The 22334-nt window shown below is 49.8% G+C and overlaps 1 protein-coding gene across 1 annotated transcript in view; it reads left to right on the plus strand.

The window, feature by feature from the left end:
• The window catches only part of Kcnq1 (potassium channel, voltage gated KQT-like subfamily Q, member 1), a 215623-nt gene that overhangs the window by 59764 nt on the left and 133525 nt on the right, over positions 1-22334 (plus strand). Inside the window, exon 10 of the mRNA XM_013020860.1 lies at positions 13926-14046. Within this exon, the coding sequence (XP_012876314.1) occupies positions 13926-14046 (121 nt within the window). The remainder of the gene's footprint in view (positions 1-13925; positions 14047-22334) is intronic.

A 22334-nucleotide genomic window follows, 5' to 3' on the forward strand; every position in this document is an offset into this window, starting at 1 on the left:
TTGTTTTAAATTCCCAGTTTGATCATTACAACATTTCTGTAATGTCTGCTTCTGTTTTTTGTTCTTCTTCATTGGTTTTTTTTATTTTTAAAAAATCATTTAGTATGCTTTCCCATGTTCTTCTCCATAGATTGACATTGCACAACAGAAGGTAGAGCTGGCTGGATTTGAATACTTCTTTAGTCAGGCTGTGATAAAATCTCCAGGAAGCTAGACCCTAGTCAACTGATTTTCCCTGAAGGTAAACCTTTTAAGAAACAAGCACTCTGGTATATTACAAAATGGGTTCTTTTCTTCTTCCCATGATGGAAGTAACAAGGGAATTTTTCTCCAGAACTTACAGTGAGACTCTGAGCAAGCTCCTGGAGGAAATAACTTGTGAAAGTTTGGAAGTTCCCCCTGGAGTCTTAACTCACAGAGTTCTCCATGTCCACCCTGTAGCAGGGTTTGCAACCTCAACACCGGTCCCATGCGTCGTACTGCAGGCTGACGTGGCTGCCTCCCACCTGCCTTCCGGGGCTACTCTGGGTTTCTTTCCATTTTCAGCTTTTCACTTGCCGCCCTAGACACTTGCTTCTTACCTTGTAGGTCTCCAGTGTGTCTCTATTCAGTGAGCATCCAATAAGTAGTGTTTTATGCACACAAATTTAAGAACTCTTTGCAAAAAATAAAGATAACTTGCAAACTAAAACTTTAATAATATGGGCTTTTATGTTTTCTTGATTATCCTTTATTCTGGAGGTGTATACTTCTTCATAGTTGTTTCCAATTATTTTCTAATGCCCTTTCATCTGAGCTTCAAAGATCCTGTGTGTGTGTGTGTGTGTGTGTGTGTGTGTGTGTGTGTGTGTGTGTGTGTGTGTGTGTGTGTGTGTCAGAGAGAGACAGACAGGGACAGAGAGAGAAAACAAACTATGGCTTGGACTCAGCACCTGTGTGGTGTTGCTCAAGGCAGATGCTCTACCATTTGAGCCAAAGCTCCACATCCAGCTTTTCGATGGTTAACTGGCTATAAGAGTGTCGTGGAATTTCCTGCACAGGTTGGCTTTGAACCACAGTCCTCAGATTTCAACTTCCTGAATAGCTAGGGTTACAGGCATGAGCCATCAGCACTGGGGTCTTAAAACTTTATAAATAGTGATGACTTCCTGTAGCTTTTCTTTGCTTGGGAAGTTCTTGTTACCTATTTCATTTTGAAGAATGATTTTGGTAGATATAGAACTCATTGGCAGATCTATTTTTCTCTCATGATTAAAAAAAATACCATTTCAGCCCCTTCTGGCCTCCACCTTTGCTGGTGAGCAGACACTGTGGTATGAGTCATGTCTCTTACTCAGCTCACAATTCTGTCTTTCAACAATTTGACTCTGATGTGTTTTTCTGTAACTCTGCTCTGCCTTTATGGGACTGGTGGCCATTGTTTCTTCCACAATTCCTTCTGACCCCTTCTTTCCCCCTCGAACTTCCATTTTAGATATATTGGTAGTGCTGCTTATGAACAAAAGGAATTGCTGAATTTTATTTTGTCTTCATTCTTTTTTTTTCTGATCTTTAGACTTGATCTCATTGATTCTTTCAGACCTGCTGATAAACACCTCTACATTTCTTCATTTCAATTATACGTTTCAGTTCCAGAATTTGTTTAATCCTTTCTTTTATTTTGTATTTCTTTGTTGATAGTTTCTATTCAGTTTTCACTTCAGTTCTTTTTGCATGATTTCCTTGGGGTCTTTGGGTATATATATATATATATATATATATATATATATATATATATATTAATGTAGTCTTTGTCTAGTAAATTCAATGTCTGTGTCTGTGCTCTCTCAGGGACAGTTTCTTTGGCAAAAGGATTTTTGGTTGGGTTGTTGTTTTTTTGCATACTTCTAACATGATGTGATAAGTGGATACTGGAATCTTTCCTGCCTCAGAATTTTGTGTGTGTGTTTGCAGGCCCTGGGGCTTGAACTCAGGGCCTAGACACTGTCACTGTGCTTTTGTGCAAGGCTAGCACGCTACCACTTTGAGCCATCACTCCATTTCTGGCTTTTCTTTTGTGGTAGTTAATTGGAGATACCAAGTCTCGCAGACTTTCTTGCCCATGCTGAGTCTGAATTGCGATCCTCAGATCTCAGCCTCCTGAGTAGCTGGGATGACAAGCACGAGCATGGGCACCTGGCTGCCTCTGGAGCCTCTTCCAGTGCTGCAGGGTGTACCTGTGTAGCCACTTGCAAGCTATTTTCCTGGAATCTGTGTAGATCTTAAATTCACTTAATTTATGTTCCGTTCATTATGACCAGTTTCCTTCAGTATCCAGAGTAAGAGAAAAAGAAATAGGCGAGGAAGGAGAGAAAATGGTTCTCGAAACTTCTGCAAATCACTGCACTGGAACACTCCTTCAGTATCTACTTAGTTGTTTACAACAACGTGTTACCCCTCACTTCCAGCCTGAGGAGAATGTGGAAATAAGCTGGAGGGAAAAGTTCTCTGCACAGGATCTTGACAACTGGATTTTTTTTTTTTTTTGGCTAGTACCAGAGCTTGAACTCAAGGACTCAAATTTGCTCAGCTTTCTTCCTCTTATCAGTGGAACTGTGCCTCCAGCCCCTTCTTTTTGCTGGTTACTAGAGGAGAAGTCTTATGGTGGTTTGAATCATGATCCTCTGATATCAACCCCCAGAGTAGCTAGGAATTACAAGCATGAGCCACTGACACCCAGCTTAGCAACTTTCCCCAGTATCCATCCATATTTTAAAAAGGTTTTTCCCAACATGCTCAGGCACTTTGTAACACCTTGCTTTTCCAGAGGAACGCTCTGTAGACTGGGCATGGAGGCTTTCAGTGGTCTCTTGTGTCACAAACAGTAATGTTTCCCCAGGTCACATGACTATTTTATGGTTGCAGGTATTGTCCACCATTTTGTATCTCAAATCCCCAACTGAGTGGGAACAAGGCCCTAACCATCAGTCCTCTGCACAGAATATAAACAAAAGCTACAAGCTGGGCACCAGTAGCTCATGACTATAATCCTCACTACTTAAGAAGCTGAAATCTGAGGACTGTAGTTCAAAGCCAGCCTGGGGAAGAAAAGTCCCTTTTAACCTCCAATAAACTACTGGGGAAAACACCAGAAGTGGTGCTGTGGTTCAAGTGTGAAGAGTGCTAGTCTTGAGCAAAAGAAGCTCAGGGAGAGCACCGAGGTCCTAAATTCAAACCCAAGAACCAGCAAAAAAAAAAAAAAAAAGCTACTCTAACCCTTGCAAAATGTAAACTCAGGATACCATACTTGGAACAGAGGGTCCCATCTTCAAAACTGTACTCTGTAGGAGGCAGGGGAGAGGTATCAGACAAAAAGCAAATATTATAATAAATACTCTGCAACGCTGTTAAAATTGCCTGATTCTTCGTAGGATACTATCTGTAAACCACCCACTACTTCCCAGAGTCCCCCTAATGTTGATTCTGACTTTTTTTTTTTGCCTTCAGAAACATTTCCGTTCTATTTTGGGTGATCCACTCTCCATCCTTACTTTTTTCTTGACAGACCTTCCTGAGTTTTCTGGCTTTTCAGAGCCACGGCCTTGCAATGGTGGGCAGAAGGCTTAGATGCTGCTAGAATGTGGCTGACTTCCCCCTTAATGAGCACCCACATTCTGTGCTGTCTATTGTTGAAGGAATGAGTCAGGAATGGTTTAGAGTTCTTTTTTTGGTGGTAATGAGGTTTGAACTTGGGACCTCACTCTTGCTAGGTAGGCACTCTATCACTAGAGCCGTACCTCTCCGACTCTTGGTAATAGATTTGCCCGCCCCATAAGTCTGTCCATGGATGGCTGTTTTCCATCCCCTTTGGCCAGCCCAGTATCTTGGAGGTTGGCATCAAGGAGCCTTTGAGATGAAGAGACGGATACAGAGGGATATCCGTGGATGAGGCTCACACGCTTGTGTCAGTGAGAGCAGAGATGGGTGGTTCTTTATCTCCGTGTGACTCGTGCGTACTTTACAAAGGGGCCTCTGAGACTTCCTGAGCTGCCTGCCCATTAAGTGTCTTTTCTCCTTCAGCCTCAGGCTTTTTTGTTCCTTGTATCAAGCAATCTCCCAAGTCAGCATCAGCTTATTTCTGTGTTTCCTGATTCTTGGAAATTCTTTAAGCACTGACCAGTGAATCCCTGGGCTCAACACGTCCAGCAGCACAGGGAGGCAAAGGCTGACACCGATTGAACACATGCCATGTGTCCCGGGATGGTGTTCTTACCAGAGTGGTGGCAGTGAGGAGGTCCTCCTGGGCCCCCCAACCCTCTTCTCTCACCGCCCTTCTGCAGCCAGCAGGGGTGGGGGAGCCAGGATGAACTGATTGCTTTTGACATCCGTCGTGGCTTTGACTATGTCCAGGCGCTGGCCTGAGGAGCCATGGGGAGCCTCAAGGCCCCAGATCTGGCCTGGCTGTTGGCAGCCTGGGAAGGGACCTGTGTTTCTCAAGCCCGCACCCTCGGGGCCTGGGGGGGAGGCCCAACAGATGTGTGGATTTGGTAGCCAGGGCCTGGATCCGGATGCTGAGAATGAGGCTGCAACTCATTTCCCCATTAAACATTCTGAGAACATCTGCACGGGTGTCCAAGGCCTCTCCCTCACGACTTGCTTTGATTATTGTGTGAAGTTCAGAACTGGCACACTGCCGCCATGTTGGGATGAAGGTGAAAAGATCGCTCTTAATTAAATTAAAGACATTTTTTTCTTCCTGTGTAATTTTGCCTTGAAAAATCAAGGCCACTTTTTTTTTCTTGTTGTTTTCTTCATCCAAAGACCTCCAGACACTTTCCTCCCCACCTCTCCAGAGGTTCTGGGGAATGTCCTGTGAGCTCAGCTCTTGGAGAAGATAGTGCTTAACCCAGATTCCATTGTATATTAAAGTTTCCCGGGGCGGATCTGCTGCTGGAACCTTCCGCTGCAAAGGCGTCTTGGGAGCCGTGGACAGTGACTTCTTGCAGCATGGAGACCGGGTGGGCTACTTTAGTGGTGTGGGCAATGTCTGCATTGCTCTATTTCCTGAACTCACTCAGGGCTGACCCTGACCTGGCCGTTGTGGCCTCTTCACCAGCCTCACTATGCCAATCCCACCCTTGGGCCCAGACAACCATTTCCATATCCTCTGAGATTGGTATGCGCTGAAGCCTGTACCACCACCACAAGGAGAGGGGAGTTCTCAGAATTCTGTAGATCATTTTTTTATTCCTGTTACATCAGTGTTGGTCAAAACCTTGATAGGTATGACGTTCAACATTGTCCATACTCCTCCAAACACTGGCCTACCCTGAGGGTGACTAGGCTTAGCAATGGTGGGTCTTCGGAATAGCAGAAAAGCAATGATCAGACTTAAGTGAGCCCCAGAGCTCCCTGGCAGTGAAGGCACGGGGCCAGAGCCCAACCCAGCTTCTTTCCCACCATTTTTCTTTCTCTCTAGCTCCCACTGTGCAGCCTCAGAGGGCTGTCTGAAGGAATGCACCTCGTCTATAATCTAGATTCCCCCCTCATCCCACACCTCACCCCGTTTACCACACATACTCCTGAGGACACTTGGTAACAAAGGATGGAGCCCCAACTTAAACTACATTTAGTTCGAAGGGACATTTTTTGGCACACATATCTGGACCCAGCTGTTGCAGACACAGCTGGACCCCAGGGCTGAGATGAACTTGTTCTCCTCCCCTTCCCACCCTGTTCCCACTTTTGTTCTCTCCCTCATTCTCCATCACTCGGCCCTGGGACACAGCTGCATGCTCACACAGCCACGTTCCAAAGTGAGGAGCGAAGGTCACTAACTCACATCCATCCACCAGCTCGGGAGATTCAGCACAAAGAGGTCATTTACTTCCCTTCAATGTGGGCCAGGATCTCATCCCCCCCCGCAAAAAAAAACCTGCAACAAATTATAAGCCATCGTTCAATGTACAGCCATGTCTCTGACAGAGGTCTGAGCCAGCAGGCCCATTCAAGGCATGGCAAGTGGACACCTGAACCGAGAATGCTAGGACAAGGAAAGGAATATCCCTTACAGAAGATTCTAGCTCTCTCCAGACACTAAGGCTGGAAGCAGGGCATGTGAAAAAACAACAGGTGTCCACTCAAGCAAGGTATTTGCCCGAGCGGAACTGGGTGCCAGCTGTGCATATACATTTCCCCTCTCCTTGTGGCCTTGTTCCTGGCAGCTGTTGTGGGAATGGCTTTTACACTTTCTGTCCATGTCCCTTACTTCTCGCCTCTGAGTGCAGACACAGGTGGCGGCAGGGCTGCTCTGGCTCAGAGTCTGTGAGCCGGGCATGGGCAGCTGGCACAGGCTGTGAGGCTGCGGCTCAACAATGTCACGCACGGCCTGGCTGCAGCTGTCCAGATACCCCAGGGAGGGCTTTTCCGTAGAGGGGCAGGATCCACAGGGCTCTGGTGGGTCCACCAAGAGGGAGAGTTTTCTTTTTTTGAGGCCAGAAAGAGGGCCTGTCTATGAGCAGGAGAGGCAGCTTGTGTTCTCTCCTTGGGGGCAAACTGTCTGGGGAACTGGCCTGTGCCAGGCACTGGAGGGACAGGAGCAGGCGGGAAGTGAGGCTGCCGTGGTCCAGGGCCAGGGACACATAAGCCCTACTGCTCTGGATGGGAGGGGGCAAGCTCTAGAGAGCTTGGAAAGCTTGTGGGGGAAGAAGGCTTGGGTTACACCTGGGAGATTAGGCAGGATTGTGAGCAGGCGGGAGGAGGGAGGGAGGGGTGAGCAGCTGGGGAAGTCACTGGCAAGGACCCAGGTACAAATGACTGGGCAGAGGACAGTGGGCAGCAAGGGTGGGCATGCCCCTGTGTGAGCTCCACCTAAGGAGACCCATCTGGGAAACTGAGGCCAGCATCACAAAAATGCCTAGCAAGCACCACAGTAGCAGTTCTGAGCAGCTGGGCCACCTGGACAGCAGAGGTCCCCTTGGTGGGATGGATGATGCCCAGGTAGACGGAGACCACACATGATGAACAAGTCATGGCTTGTGAAAGTTGTCATTAACAACACAAAACCTAGCCACACCTGTAATCCCAGCTCCTCAGGAGGCTGAGATCTGAGGATCACAGTACAAAGCCCATCCAGGCAGAAAAGTCCATGAGACTCTTATCTCCAATGAACCACCGGAAAACCAGAAGTAGCGTTGTGATTCAAGGTGGTAGAGTGCTAGCCTTGAGCAGAAAAGCTCAGGGACAGTGCCCAGGCCCTAAGTTCAATCCTCAGCCTGACAAAGCAAAAAGAAAAAGAAAAGAAAATGTAGACACAGTGAGAAAGGAATTAACGCCCTTCCACACGTCCCTTCACCCGTCATGAACACAGCTAACAGTTTCATGTTTCCTTTCAGTCTTTCTTCTATACTCAGATTATCAAATGAAGGGAAAGGCTCCCTACTGAGTGGCCCACTGGCTGGAATGGAAGATGCTGTACGGAGCGTCGCTCTCTCCTGAGAGAGGGTGAGACTTGGCAGCCGACAGCCCCAGCTGGGGCAGTGGCTCCGCCTGAGGCCGCTTTCGCCATCTCAGACCTCCCGTTTTCCTAGAAAACAAAATTGTTTTGTTCTGCCCTACAAACTTAGGTCCAGATTCTGGCTCTGATCGGGCAAAGGCAGCCAAGGGATGATAGCAACAACAAAACACAAACACACACACACGGGACTGTGCTAGAAAAGTGTCACTTCACCATTACCAAGGAGTGGTGCTTTGCCCACGGGCCAGGCACTGTGGCTGGGAAAGCAGGGAACACCATGTGCTGTGCTAGAACCTTCTTCAGGACCCTTGTGTCCTGAAGAATAGCCTGTTGTGTTCACCATGGGCTCACAGCTTGCTCTGTGGCTGAGTTTTCACATCATTAAGAAAGACCAGACCTGAGCTCCTTGGAGGCAGAGGAACAATGGGGTACCTTGGGGTTACAGCAGTTGTCCCCCAGCCCTTTCTGAAAAAAATGCCACTGAGTCTTCACAACTCCCAGACTCCAGGGCCTTGATGGTCTCTGGCTGTGCTGGTAGTGGGGACAGGGAAGAGGGGGCAGTTGTGGTCCATCTTGCCTATGGAGCAGGGGGCACACCCAGTCTCTGACTTTCATGAGTGGCAGACAGCAGCCTCTCCTTTTGATTTGGAAAAAACAAAACAAAATCCCTGCAATCCCCTCTGACCCTCACTGCAGGGGCCCCCAAGTGCTGTTCCTAGGAGAAGAGTAATGCATTCCTCTCTGGCAGGTGCAGGCCCCACCCGCTGCGGGAAGCCAGCTGATCCACACATTTTAATTTCCAAAAATGCCAGGGCTAGGCCTGTCAGGGGTTGGGCAACCCAGCCCAGGGCCTTGGGCCCTCAGATCTGAAGATGACATCTGTCTTTTGGGGTGTTTGGAAAGGGGCTCCGTGCTCACAGCCATCGCTTTGCCGTCCTTCCTTTCGTATACAAGTGATACAGATGCTGAAATATGTACTTGTGTTCTTTCTAGTTTTCCAAAAGAACACTTGAGTCTTGGAAGATTGAGCTGTCACTGATGACTGTCTAACATAACACAGGGCCTTTGAACCTCAGCCCCGACACTCACAACACGGGGTGGGAACACCCTCCCGGCAGGTCCAGAACCTGCAGTCCTCTGCATGTGCACGCATTCCGCAAGGCTTGCCGGTCCTTCCCTGGTCTCTCTGCGGATGTCACGGGCACGGAGCCCTGCACAAGGCCTTCTCCCAGCTATGACTAAGTCATGTCTGTTCAGTTTCCTGCTGGAAGTCTGCCTCTGGCCCCGGTGGGCCATGAGCTCCTGAGTTTATTTACATTCCCTGATTGCTACTCAGGCACACCTTTCCATGTGCTCATCAGCCTGCCGATTCTCTTGTGATGTGCTGCTTTGTCCAGGATCGCTTTTTAACTCTCAGCTTGCAGAACAGCTTTGGATTTTGTGGGCATGAGCCTTTGCTGGTTGTCTTTTTACTCTTTAAAGTGGATTTTGATGATTGGGTCTTGGTTCCAATGTGGTCAATTAGTTTCTCCTTTTGGGATTAGTTTTTTATTTAAATTTGAAATAGGCCAATCTAGAAGTCATGAAGATACCCTTTTATGTTCAGCAATAAAGCCTTGACAGCTTCCATTCCTGTCAAATAGGTCTCCCGAGAAGGGTCCGACGTATTTTCTCCCTCCTGTGCATCTCCAGCTGTTCATGAACATGTTGTTGAGACATCAGTGGGTGGTGGTGGTGGAAGGAAGGCCACCTCCAGTTCACTCCACGTATGGTGGTCCTTTCCCGACCCTCAGTCCCATCGCACTTGTCTGCTTGTGTCTCCTTGTGTGATAGCGACCACTGCTTCAGAAGAAACATTGATGTCTGCTAAGGCAACTGACTGCTGTTCTTGAGGAATATGCTAAAAAAATCTTTAGGTTTGCCAAGATGTTCAACCACAAATCTTGAGGGTGTTTGTTTTGTAGTTTTAGATCTGGTAGGCTAAGATTTAAGGAGAATCATGTTAGGATTGAGTCATTTAATCAGTGCAATGGAAACTGTTCTCCATTTGTCGTCTTCAGTATCAGGAGTTTTAGGCTTTCCTCCACAGTTCCTATGGATCTTCAGCTTTTGCACATTTCATTTCCATACGTCTGTGTTTTCCTAACAGTAGAGTGGCAACAGTGGTGGGGTCCCCACGTGTCTTTCCCCAATGTCCCTATGATATATACCCATGTTGCACTGATGAGCAGGGGATTGATTGCCTCTGATCTATCACTGCCTGTCTTAACTACTTAAACCTTTTTTCTCAGTTCCCGTTCAGGACACATCATTATACTCACACAATGGACCCATCATTGCACTCATGCAATGGTTTGTCATGACCCTTACATGGTAAGATGGTCACATGTCTTTCTGGTTTTTGTTTGTTCCTATTTTCTCAGGATTTGAGTGCAATGATGGGTTTGGGAAAGAGCACCAGTGTGGCGAGATGCTGTGTTGTGCTTGCTGTACCAAGTTAACGTGGTCCGCCCTGAGGATGCTGCCTTCCATCCACAGGGAGGAGAGGCAGCCAGGTTCCTCCACGGAGCCACAGCCACTGCTTCCCTCTCTGTGGTCTATTCGTTTTGAGCAAACCACTGGTCCAGCCTTTGTTCAGGTCTGTTCCCTATAGGGGACAATCGAGGAATCTGAACAAGTATTAAAACTGCTCCAGCAATTTAAAATGTTAGGAGACATTGTTACAAGTTTCTTCTGTGGATTATTTCCTGCCCCAAATACTGTTGAGGTGTATTTCTATTTTACTCGTTCTTTCTACAGTTATTTGGACTTCTAGAAGGAATGTTTCATCCGCATTGGTATTACTTATAAACCTGAGTTCAGGAATAGGTGTTTGAATGATAGTCAAATCCTTCCGTTACTGTTTTTCTACTGTTAGCCACTGGTCCCTGTCGATATCTCAGCCACAGCTCCACCTCCAGCTTTTTGGTAGTTAGTTGGCAGTAGGAGTCTCACGAACCTTCCTGCCAGGGCTGGCATCCTGAGTATAGGTGTGAGGCATTGGTGTCCATCTTCTTTTCTTATTGGACGGGGAATCTGATCTGGGGATTAAACCCAGGGCCTGAGCTATTTTGCTCAAGATTAGTGTTCTACCACTCAAGGCACAGCTCCACTTCCAGCTGACCAGGCAGGATTTGAACCATGATCCTCAGATCCCAACCTCCTGAGTAGCTAGGATTATAGGTGTGAATCACTAGTGCCTGGCTCCATATGTCCCTTGGTTTGTTCAATAGAACTGGTCCATGTGTCCTTTGACATGTCTATCCTATGTTTCATAGGTGTTCCTTTTCCCCTGGACTATACTTCCGAGTCATTTGGTAATTTCCCTGTGCTAGCCCTACCATTGTACATTCATCTAAAGAGCCTGGTCCCTTTTATCAGAACACTATGTAGAAAACATGATCTGGGGACCAGGTGTGCTCACTGGTATAAGGGCGTTACTGTTTGTAAATCCTATCCGTGGACAGAGAGAACCAGGAATGATGGGATTTATACTCCAGCGGAACACAGGCCATGTCCACAATTCAGTGCTCGTCCATCTCCTCCATGAAGCAAACAATGAGTTTATGCTACTGATGTTTCTGAGCATGATTCGTTCTCAAGCTCTCGTTTCTACCACCTCATATGTTTATCCACTGTAACTCTACTGTACACACAGCACACCTGTGAAGCACACTTCAAGAAAACAGTACTTAAGACAGTCATTTTTTGCCTCCAGTCCGGAATCACCTTGTTTGTGTGGGTGCTCATGTTCAGGGCCAGGATGCACTGTTGTAACTCAAGGAGAATCCACCTGATCTGGGTTGCTTTCTATCCAATGTTCAACCAGCATCCTAGCGGCTTTTTGTATTTGTCTACCGGAAAATGCCCCTGATGAAATAGTTTGGGGGGCTTGGCTAGGTGTCTCAGGTCACAGATCCATTTCCAGGACATCACACACAGAGAAATGCTCTGCCCTAATCCTCCTATGTACCCTCCCCCCATCCCTCACTGCCTGTAGCCATCGATTTGTTGTATGGTCTCTGTGGTAGTGGTGGTTGTTTGTGGAATATCCAAGAAATTGAACCTATGCATAGTGTTTGGCTTTTGCAACAGACTGCCTTTCCTGTTGGCAGAACACATGTGAAAGCCACCGTGTTATGGCATGAGTTGTCAGCTGCTTTCTTCTGATTGCAGCGTGGTATTCCATAGCCTGGACGGATCAACTGTCCCACGGTTTGTTTATGCATTCATTTGTTGAAGGACATCTTGTTTCTAGCTTTCAGCAACTGTGAGCGGAATTATTACACGCATTTAAGAGCAAGTTTTGTGAACATAAATACTCAATTCACTGGGGTAAATATCTGGAAACGGCCTGCAAGGCCACATGGTCTGTTACAAGACACTGCTGAACGGTTTCCCACGGTGGCTCTGTCCTTTTCTGTTCCCACCAGCCATGCGTGAGCACCGGCTGCTCTGCTTCCATGATGGCAGATCTTGGTGTGTGTGTGTGTGTGGTTTTAGCCACATCCTTGAGTGTAGTGGACACTCACTGTGGTTTGCATTTGTATTTCCATGATACCTGGAGATGTTGGCTGGTCATCAGCACATGTGCTTATTTGTAATCTGTTTTAAAATTGGATTGTTCGCTTGATATTGTCAAGTTATAAGCATCCTTTATGTATTCTGGGAACAAGTCCTTGACAGAGTAAGTGATGTGCAAATATTTGCTCAAAATCTGTGATTTGTCTTTTCCTTCTGGTGAGTCCTTCACAGAGAAAAAGCTTTTAATTGTGATGAAATTCAGTATTCTTTTTCTCTCATGAGTTAAGCTTTGTGTGTATTTCAACTCACCGCCAAACCCAAGATTTTCTTCTATGTTTTCTTCAAAAAATTTCATGGATCTGTCTCACTTTACACTTTAACAAGACTGCATATAGCCTTTGACCATCTCTCCATTGGTCTAAATGCTAGATGTGTTAAAAAAATTTACACACAGAAACACACATATGTATATGCAAACATTTATTCATTTATGTGAGGAATAATGTCAAGTGACAGTTGCATTTGTGTGGGAAAACCTTTTTTATAAAGCAAAGGAAATGTCACTATACAAGAAACCACTATGATAAAACAATATAATTAGGTTTAGGACAACAAAAGGTTACTATTTCTATTAAACTAACATTTCCTAAAAAGTGACAAGAAATTAGTGATTGAAACATGTGAGTAGGCATTTCTGCCAGAGGAAAGCCAAAGAGGGCCAAGTGCAACAACTGTTTTCATGCATACCTGAGGGCCCTGCCCAACATGCCCATAGCCGGTTCTGACACGGAAATGGAAAACTTGGGGGCACTGGAAAACCAATCCAGCAATGTCTATTAAATGTCCAGTAAGCAAACACTCATCCTGCTGCAAGATGCCAACTTTTAACAATAAAGCTAATTGGCTTAAAACACAGAGCCCAAATGCCCATGAAACATAGGATGGGTGATTGCCTCTTGGTAGATCTAAGCTAAGGGTTATTGTGCAAGCACAGCATTGATCATTAGTGCCACGTGTGTAATTCCTGGAGAGAAAAAAAACCAGAGTATGTGGCAGAGCGATAGAGTGCCAAGAACAGAGCCTATCCACGGGGAAGTGCCATGCATGAGCTGCGAGCATGGGGGGGGCAGATGCAGGGAAAGTGCACAGTATTGAGATGACAGTGGAATGGGGCCATTGTGAATTTTGGCATGATTCCACTTCTTAGGTACTCAATTCTTTTGCAAGAAGCACGTTAAATGAAAAAAATTAAGTTGAGAGCAAACGCTGAATTTGAGAGTAAGCAGAGTGAAGATGGATCTGGATTATCCCCGGGCTCCTGTGCCATGTTGCTCTCGGGCTTAGGGATCTAAGCAGGAAGGCAGTGAATGGGGGGGGGGGTGATAGTGCCACTCAGGATGCAGGTAGCTGGTATGGCATTATGGCTGGAGGGAAGAGCAAAATGTGGGACCCCTTTGCTCCCTGGCCATTGCTGTCTGTGTGTGAATGCTGACCGCACGGCAGTGGGGGGTTAGGCCTGGGCCATCACTTCTTAGGGGTCTGGCTAGAGAGTGGCCCACAACCTCAAGTGGAGCAACTCCTGGTCTCTCGAGCCCAGCCGCAGGCCACGACCACAGGACACTCTGGTCTTTACCGGTCATTCCTGGACATTGAGCCTCAGGCACTTGGGGACCAGCCTAGCACCCAGATTGTAGGAACCGAGCTCCACCTCCCCCTGGTCCTGGGAGCACATGGCTATATACCACAACAGTGGTAGACTGGGGTTGACACGATGACTGACGTGTGTCCAGTGGCGGCCCCCATGGCAAGTGGGGCTGGATGTGCTGTCCTTCCACTAATGTGCTGCCCACAATGTGCTTCTCCACAGTGAGGAAGAGCCCCACACTGCTGGAAGTCAGCCCAGCCCACTTCCTGAGAACCAACAGTTTTGCTGAGGACCTGGATCTGGAAGGGGAGACCCTGCTAGCGCCCATCACCCATGTGTCACAGTGAGTACCCAGGGCTGGGCCAGGGGATGAGGCTGAGAGGTGCTGCCTGGGCACTGAAGGCGTGTGCTTGCACACAGGTGTTGTACCTGTATACTCCACGGTACCCAGGCCTCCCTGCCTACTCTTAGGGTCCTGTGGCTACTCTCTAATAGCTGGGGCCCGGGGCCCAGGGCCCAGGCACTGGGCTGGGGAGGTGAGCAGGGGCCTTTCCCGCCAAGGCGGGAACATGATCCTCTTGCTTGGACTTATGGAAAACCAGACTGATCATTTTCCACTTGTTTCCATGCTTCGAGTGTCTGAGAAGATTGTTTTTCTCTCTCCTAACTCCCTCCTCCATCACTCCCCCCCCCAAAAAAAAAAAGTCGACTTTGTTTTTGAGCATTTCCCCGGAGCCCTGGCCAAAGGCCCGGGGCAGATGCCGGGTGCTGTCTGCCAGTTGCCGCCACTGTCCTCAGGGCTCCTTCAGGTGGAGGAAATGGCTGATTTTCCACGCCTTCCAGTTGGCCTTTCCCCAAGGCACAGCTGGCCTGGGACACATGCCCGGCCTCCCCCGCCATCACGGCCCCGCCAGGCCAATCTATGCCCAGCCCTGTGTGATTCCTCCACGATGTGTGACTCAGTGTTCCTAAAAGAGGCTCCCGGTGCCGGCAGCTGCAGGGTCACGGGGTCAGCGGGGCACGCTGGATCGGTCCAGACACTGGAGAAGTGTGTCAACGAGTATGACATCCACGGGGCCACTTGCTGGGACTCTTTGCTTCTCTATCCATTGTTCTGAAGGGCCCCTCAAGGCCTGCACCACATGCAGCATGGTCATGGAGAGAACCAGGACCTGTGCAGGGACCCAGGTGCAGGTGTGGCCTGGCAGGTGGCTGGGAACCAGGCACTCACAGCATTAGGGGGCTGTCTGTGTCATTGGAGGACCAGGAGAGGGTAACAGACCTCCTGAGGAAGGACAGGCTATAGCATCAAGAATCTTCCTGGCAGGGGTGTGCGCTGAGGGGCGGGCGGGCAGGCCACAGAGGCACAGGGGCCCGGCACACAGCAGTAGCTTACACTAGATTATAGCCTACGGCAGAGCCCGGGCATGGACCTGACAGAGCGAAACACACAGATCCATGGCCAGTATTGTATGCAGGATGGATGGCAGTGCCCACTCTGGTGTGAGGACAGCTAACGATGATGGACCCCAAGGAGCTGCCCAGCCTCAAGGGGTCATATAGCCTTCAGTCCTCTCAGGTCTTGTGGCAGTCCATTTCCCCTTTGTCTCCAGGGCCCTGGCTGGGCCTCCATATGAAATAGCATGCTGAGAAAGACAAGGCCATTGTACCCCATCTGTCCCACTGGAAAGTCAGGTTGTGCCAGCTCATGGGCATTGAGGGCCCTGTAAGGAAGCCCCAGAGAGTAGGCTCATCGCTGACCCCATGACTTCGGTAAGCCCCCTTTCGGGAAGAGGTGGCTATGCTGGCACTGGCATCCCTCAAACCCCTTGATGCCAGATCTACCGTCTATCCCAGGGCGACACCAGGTCCACACAGACTTGTGTGGTCCAGGACACCAGGAAATTTCTTGTGTCTCCCCTCCTCTCCCTGTCCCCCCCATTCCCCCAGACCAGAGAAAACCTGACTGCACAGGCTCTCTACGAGCGTGGCCCTGCTGGTCACCAGTCAGCTGCTGGAGCCCTGCTCAACCTGGCCCTCTTGGGTCCTCTTAGGGTAGATGGTGACTTGCTGGACCCCTGAGGCTAGCTGGGCTCAGGCAGAGCCAACACCCCAGTGTTATGGAGTTCAGGTCCCCACCCTGGAACCTGCCAAGGCCCTTTCAGAGCAAGCCCCTCCCCAACAACTACTGGATATGAACCAGCCCTCGAAGGCGGGAAGGAGCTGAGTGAAGACCAAGTTCAACTAAAGGCTGTGATCCAGGCAGAGCAGGATCAGGGGTGAGGCATCAAGGAATCTGGCACCAGTGTCCTCCAAAGTCAGGTGCCAGCCCTCCAGGAAGTCCTGGCAGAGGGCAAGACACTAACACTGTGAAGCGCCAGGTTACAAATGCCCCCGGGGTCACTGGCCTGGCCAAGACCCGCCATCTCTCAGCTTAAGCCACAGTGGACACATTTACATGGGTTCTCAATGGTCAGCTGGTCCCTGTACCCACACTGAGGCCACATTCCTTTGTCTCCAGCTAAAGCCTGCATAGTGATTGATGTCTGTAATTAAGCTAGGCTCCGGCGAATCAAGGATGTGGTATGGCTCCCGAGGGCAGCTGGCCCTGGGGGGCCCAAGCTAGGAAGAGGCCTATGCCCTGGTGCTTGTGCACAAAGGACAGGGATGCGCACAGGGGTGCCGCAGGGGTGGGGTTGGGGAGGGAGGCTAGTGGTGGAAAAACAGATCCATTTTTCTTCAGCATTTCACTGATGTTAAATGTATTACCATGTTGGGCCAGTTCCAGAATTCAAATTAAAAGCATAAATAAAGACACATTTTGTTTCCATCGCAAGCTCTCCCCGCCCGCAGGGCCCCAGGGAGGTGAGGTCACTGCAGCCTTGATTACAAGAAGGTCCCTGGGGCTGGGCAAAGCTCCTCCTTCAGGGGCCTGTTGGCCACTGGTATTGCTTTTTTTTTTCTGGGGAGGGGGCAAGGAGGCCAGCCTTAAGCAGAACTGTATGAAAGGTAGGGAGTTGTGGGTGGGGTTGGGGCTACGCATGGGGAGCTTAGAGACAAGGTGACCTTGCCCACACCTATCTGCCTAGTTCTGCCAGGATTGGAGGGGCACCCTCAGCCTTAAGCTCTGAGCCAATGCCCTCCACTCTTAAGCCTCACTTTGCCTCAAGAGAAGTGGGAGCACATGTGAGGTACCTCCATGAGGGAAGGGGCACCCTGCACCCCAACCACCACCACCATGAGGTTCCAAGATCCACCCCACCTGCTGTCTTCTGCCCCCTTAGGAACAACTTCCATGAGCACAGTGTGTGACCCAGTGCCTTGCTGTGGTGATCCCCAGGGAACCCCCATGCTACTCATCTGGGGCTGCCGGAATTACACACATCTTCCCAGTCGCCTGTCTCCCCTTCTTGGGGAAAGCCCAAGGCTCTTACGTCCCTGCCAGTCAGGGTCCTCAACCTGTGGCGGTGGGCGCAGGGCACCCACTGCCCTCCGGGCCTTTCCCTCTCAGGCATCCCAAAAAGGGGTTGTACTGGATGGCCACACCCACCCCGATATAGAGCTGATCTCCTTGGCCTTGCCAGAAGGGAAGCAAGGATTGTGGATGTCTCCCATGGGTGCCAGGACAGGGCACCCAGAAAATCTCCATGCTGCACTCAGGTCATGTGACCTCGGTGGACTTCACCCATAGCCACCTTTGTAAAATCCTTCTCCATCCACACCCCAGCTGCGAAGCCACACATCCACCCCATCCACCAAAATGGATGGCCCCAGAGGCCTCTAGATCTGCTCGGCCCAGATATGTGGTTTCCCAGAAAGATCCTTCCGTAAGAGTTGATCCCTGCCTCCTCTGTCTTTTTCTCGTATGCCATCTTAGCCTGGCAGACCCCAGCACGCCTTCACTAGATCTTGACGTTCTCAGGGCAAGGGGTAGGGGTGGGGTAGGTCCACTAGATGGGTGTAGAGGAGGCCTGGGGTCCTGGGGCTGGGCAGAAGGGGTCACAGCAAGGGACAGCAGGGTGCTGCAGAAGCCCTGCCAGGTGACCGTGAGCACCTCCATCGAGCGTGTGCTTGCCTGGCCTCTTGCAACATGACAGCTTCGAAAATCCTTGAGCAAAACCAGCCCTGTGTGTGTTAATTAGAATTTCCATGTCTTCAACTTTCTCTTGGACCCTGCAGAATCTCACGCCAAGACGTTCAAGTTTCTCTTTTCCAGCCAGGCCGCTGTGGCCTGGCTTTCATCCACATCTCTACTAATGTCTCCTAAATTCTGCATTTGTCAGTGAGCTTGGGGCCAGCCTGTACCTTTCTGGAGCTGGGGGCAAATGTCACAAGGCTAGCCCACAACTTACTCCATACAACAGAGGGCTAGATCTTTGCCTGGGACATGGAAGGGACACCCAGGGCCTGCTGTGGCCTCAGTGCCCCTGTGCTGCTTGCTTGAGAGGACAGAGAGACTGTACCAGGTCCAGTGTAGAACCTGGGACAGGGTGGGGGGAAGAAGGGGACAAATAAAAGGCTGTATGGGGCCCAGTCAGGACCAGGGCAATGGGGGCAGATGAGACTCCAGTGTCCTGTCTTCTGTGGAGCCCCACCTACCTCTGTCTGTACAGATGACCAGGGAGTCCTCCCTGCAGAGCTGTGCAGGTCTGCATGAGTCACAGCATCCCTGTCAGAGCACCACGTGGCCCAAGCCAGGCTCAAACCCATCTCTGAAATGCACGGGGGGGGGGGGGAGAAGAGGGAATTAAATGCTCTCCTAATTTAATTAAAAGCAAGGCAGAGTGGCTCAGTGGGAAGGGGACAGGGCTGGGAAGGAGATGCCCTCAGTCTGGCTCCCAGCCTGCACTGGCCTAGCTACAGGCAGCCCCTCCAAGCTCACTTCCTCCTCTGAGCATGCTGTCTGCAAGGATACCTAGAGGAGAGCAGGGGTCCTGGGCGCCATGTTGATGTGCAGGTCCCAGCCAGGCTGGTACTGAGAGATGTGGCAGCACAGGGCCATGCGATTTCACAACTACACTGGAGGTCCATGCAGGCTTGTGGAGTGATGGAGAAGGGTTCCCGGTTATCTCCCTGCCTTGAGTGAGAGCACATTACCCTGTGCGGGATATGTGTGTGGGCGTCCCAGTGCCACAGCCAGCCTTGCCCAGGTTTGAACTGACACTCATTAACTCGCGCATGGGGACACTTTCTTGCCTGGCAGCCTTTGCTTGATGTGATATCTTGGGCCCTGCCAAGGCCCTTGGCTGGTTCTCCACTGGGGGCATGGCCTACGCATTGCTCCTTTACCCTACCGCCCATGGGCACTGGGTAGTTTCTGGTATGGGCTGGTGAGGAATATAGGTTTCTGGCTATTCCTAGTGAACCGATGACTAGAGGTGGGACTGGAGCCTCTGGCCAGCGGCCATGTGTTTACTTGCAGCACAAAGTGCCATGCAGAGCAGGTACCCATGACAGAGCACTCCAGTTGCTCCACGTCCACTTGGCATGCTTTACTATTTCGTTTTGATTGTGGGTGTCTGGTGGCTTCATATGAACTTGTAGTAAGAAACTAAGCCTCAATCTACAGCTCTTATCACACACTGCACCCTCTGCGGGATGCCCTCATCTCCCCCCCACCTTATATTGGGACTCTTCTCCAATTGAGCTATAGCTCCTTACATCTTTTTATGTTCTGGGTATTATACATATGACTCATTTGTCAAACATACATATCTGCACATGATTGCAAATATGGTCGCCCCCTCTGCAGGCTGCCTTTTTTCCTCTCTTGATGGTGTCTTTTGATGAACAGAAGGTCTTAATTTTAATGTGGTCCAGTTAATCAAACATTTCCTCTCTGGATAGTGCTGTTTATGTCCTACTTAAGAAACTTTGACTACTCCAAGGTCATAAAGATATTCTGGTTTGTTCTAAGGCTTTATTAGCTCTTCTTATTTTTTTGCATGTAGATCTGCCATCCATCTGGAATCGATTTTGCACCCAGTGTGAGGTCAAGGTAGTAGGCTTCTCTCCTGCGTGGATTTCCAGTTTGACTCAGTGGCCTTCACCAAAAAGACCATCCCCCTCCCCGCTACCCTGAGTGTCAGCACTGCCATACCCAGGCTCTAGGTGGGCTCTCGGCTGTTTCTGGGCCTGACTCCATTCTTCTGGTTGTATCTAAGTTGGTAATAGCTGGTTTACCAGCTAAGTTTGCGGGCTCTGGTTCTCCCTCCTCATGACCATCTGGTTGTCTCTATAGGGCCTTCACTTCACCATGTACACCCACTTCTGTAAGCCTCTTCAGGGGTGCTCTAGATGGGCATGAGAATGGGTATCTATGCAGCACTGGTGCTCCTAAACAATGGCTCAACATGTCCCTTGTTGAGCAGTCATTTCTTCATCTCTTACTGCATCTATCTGTTGGTTTGTGACCTGACCCAGCAGTGGGTTTGGCTTCGTATGCATTCACCAGGCCCACAGACAATATCTACCTGAGAACTTTGGCTAGCTGGCATCATTCCCTCCTGCCCTGGGGCCATCTCCCAACCTCTGTGACCTGCATTGCCTTCCATCTACCTAGGAAAGGTATCTCCGTGGGTTGGTGTATCCATGAGTACAGATGCAGCCAGGTATCTGACTCGGAGAAGGGCTGATGAAAGCCAGCCAGAATAAATGCGGGGCTATGACAAGTGACCCCCTGGGATCATCTTTGGTTTGGCCCCAAAGAACTTTTAAAACTATGAGGCCCTGATTTCCACGGGATACTAGAGGCCCTGGACCCAGAGCCCAGGGTGGTCTGGAACCAGGCTGTATTCAAGAAAGACTAGGTACCAGACAACAGTCCTGACCAAGTAAGTAGCTGATAAAGGGGCTCTGAGTTGCCAGGACTCCTGTGAAAGGAACCAGCACCCACTGTTCTGCTCTGACAACCTGGAGGTGGGGCCAGTGTACTTGCCATTTGTTCTCATGACAGTTGGGTTCCCCTGCCAATGTCCTTTACACAGATGAGAGGGGCAAGCTGCATGTTCCTTCCCTGGGCCCTGCCCATGAGAGGCAGCCACAGTAGGAGGTAATCAATGATCAGGTAATCTCCCATATGGTGGTATTTGCAGACTCTGGTTATTGAGTACTTAGTGGAGGCTGGAATTCCAGTCATATTAACTGAGCACCAACTGTGTGTGCTTCTGAGGCCAAGGTTACATGGAGATCCTGCGGTAGCCACGGAGCAATGTTCAGGTTCACAGAAGGGGAGACAGAGGCCTCTGTGACTAAGGAGGTCTGGGTGTGGTGGTCAGGCTAGAGTCCTGGGTGGAATCTGGCAGTGGAGCAGGACAGGGACAAGGGGCCTCGATAGCCATTGGGTGGAGAGGGGCAGTCCGTAAGAACCTGGTCATGAGGCATTTAGGGGCCACCGTCTGCAGTGGGCATTCTGTGGGCTCAGTCTGTGCACACCATGGACCTGGCACTACCAGACAGGAAAGCCAGGGCTCTGTGGTGCAGCAGGCCACACATGAGTGTGCAGTAGCTCTGGATCCCTTGGGCAAAGCTGACCTGTGTTCACAGGATGCAGAGAGGCCTAGCTTGGTCGATCCTCATGGTGGCTTTGGGATGGCCCAGGGTGGCCCTTTGTACATTGTGTATATTTGCAGGCCTTTTGGAGACAATGCAGGTGTCCCAAGTATGGGCCACACCCAAGGTGCATGTCTTTGGCAGGAATTGGTTAGCAGACAGGATTGCAAGTTGGTCAGTTCTGGCTGGCCCCAGGAAAACCTGGAGTGCAATTTTATAAGGGAGAAGAGAAATAAAGGCAGAGAAAGAGGTGTCTAGGTTCAGCTCAGAATCCTTCCTGCTCAGCCCTAGCCCCCATCTGCTTTGATCTGGTCTGTGAGTAATCTTTCCATGCACATGGATGGATCACTACAAGTCTCTCTCAGGAGGCTCAGAGATAGCTGGCAGGCCTCTGCCAGGGGATGCCGGTCATCCATAGGAGCTTCTCTTACTTCAGGGGGCAAGTTAGGAGGGAGTTACAAAAAGCCCGTTTGGGGGTTCTGAATTTGAGGCGCTCTTAAGAGCAATTTTAACTCTACCTGAGTTTTCTTTCTAAGACAAGCACTGAAGCCGCATACCATACTCAAAGTATAACTTTGCCATGATGGTGGTCTATAATGTCCAGCTGGAGAAACCGAGGCAGCCATCAGGGTGTGTTCCACCGTAGAGCACTCAGGAGGGCAAGGAGGCAGGTAAAGAGATTGAGAATGAGGACCCACAAAAGTTCCTTCCCAATCATGGATCTGCTCACACAGCCTCCATGTGGCTGAAGGCCTAACTCTGCTGCCCGCAGCGAGACTGGCCCAGTGAGGTAAGTAGCACCAGGCAACTGGCCTCTGAGCCCAGCTACCCTTTAAATGAGGGAGCAAGAGGAGAGTGCCAGTCAGATAGGGACCTCTCACCTCATATTAGCCCAATCTGGACTTGTCTCCCTGGTCTGGCTTGGTCTCACTCAGGCTCAGTGTCTGGAGAGCTGTTTTCTGCTCCAAGAACATCTTTCTTCTCCTGCCTAGTGGTCCCTTGCAGGCTTTTGTAGACGGACTTGATTTTTTTTCAGTGTTTTTCTTTAGGTTCATTTCTAGATTTGGTGGTCATTTAAAC

This window comes from Dipodomys ordii, unplaced genomic scaffold, assembly GCF_000151885.1.
Source record: "Dipodomys ordii isolate 6190 unplaced genomic scaffold, Dord_2.0 Scaffold54, whole genome shotgun sequence".
NCBI lineage: Eukaryota > Metazoa > Chordata > Mammalia > Rodentia > Heteromyidae > Dipodomys > Dipodomys ordii.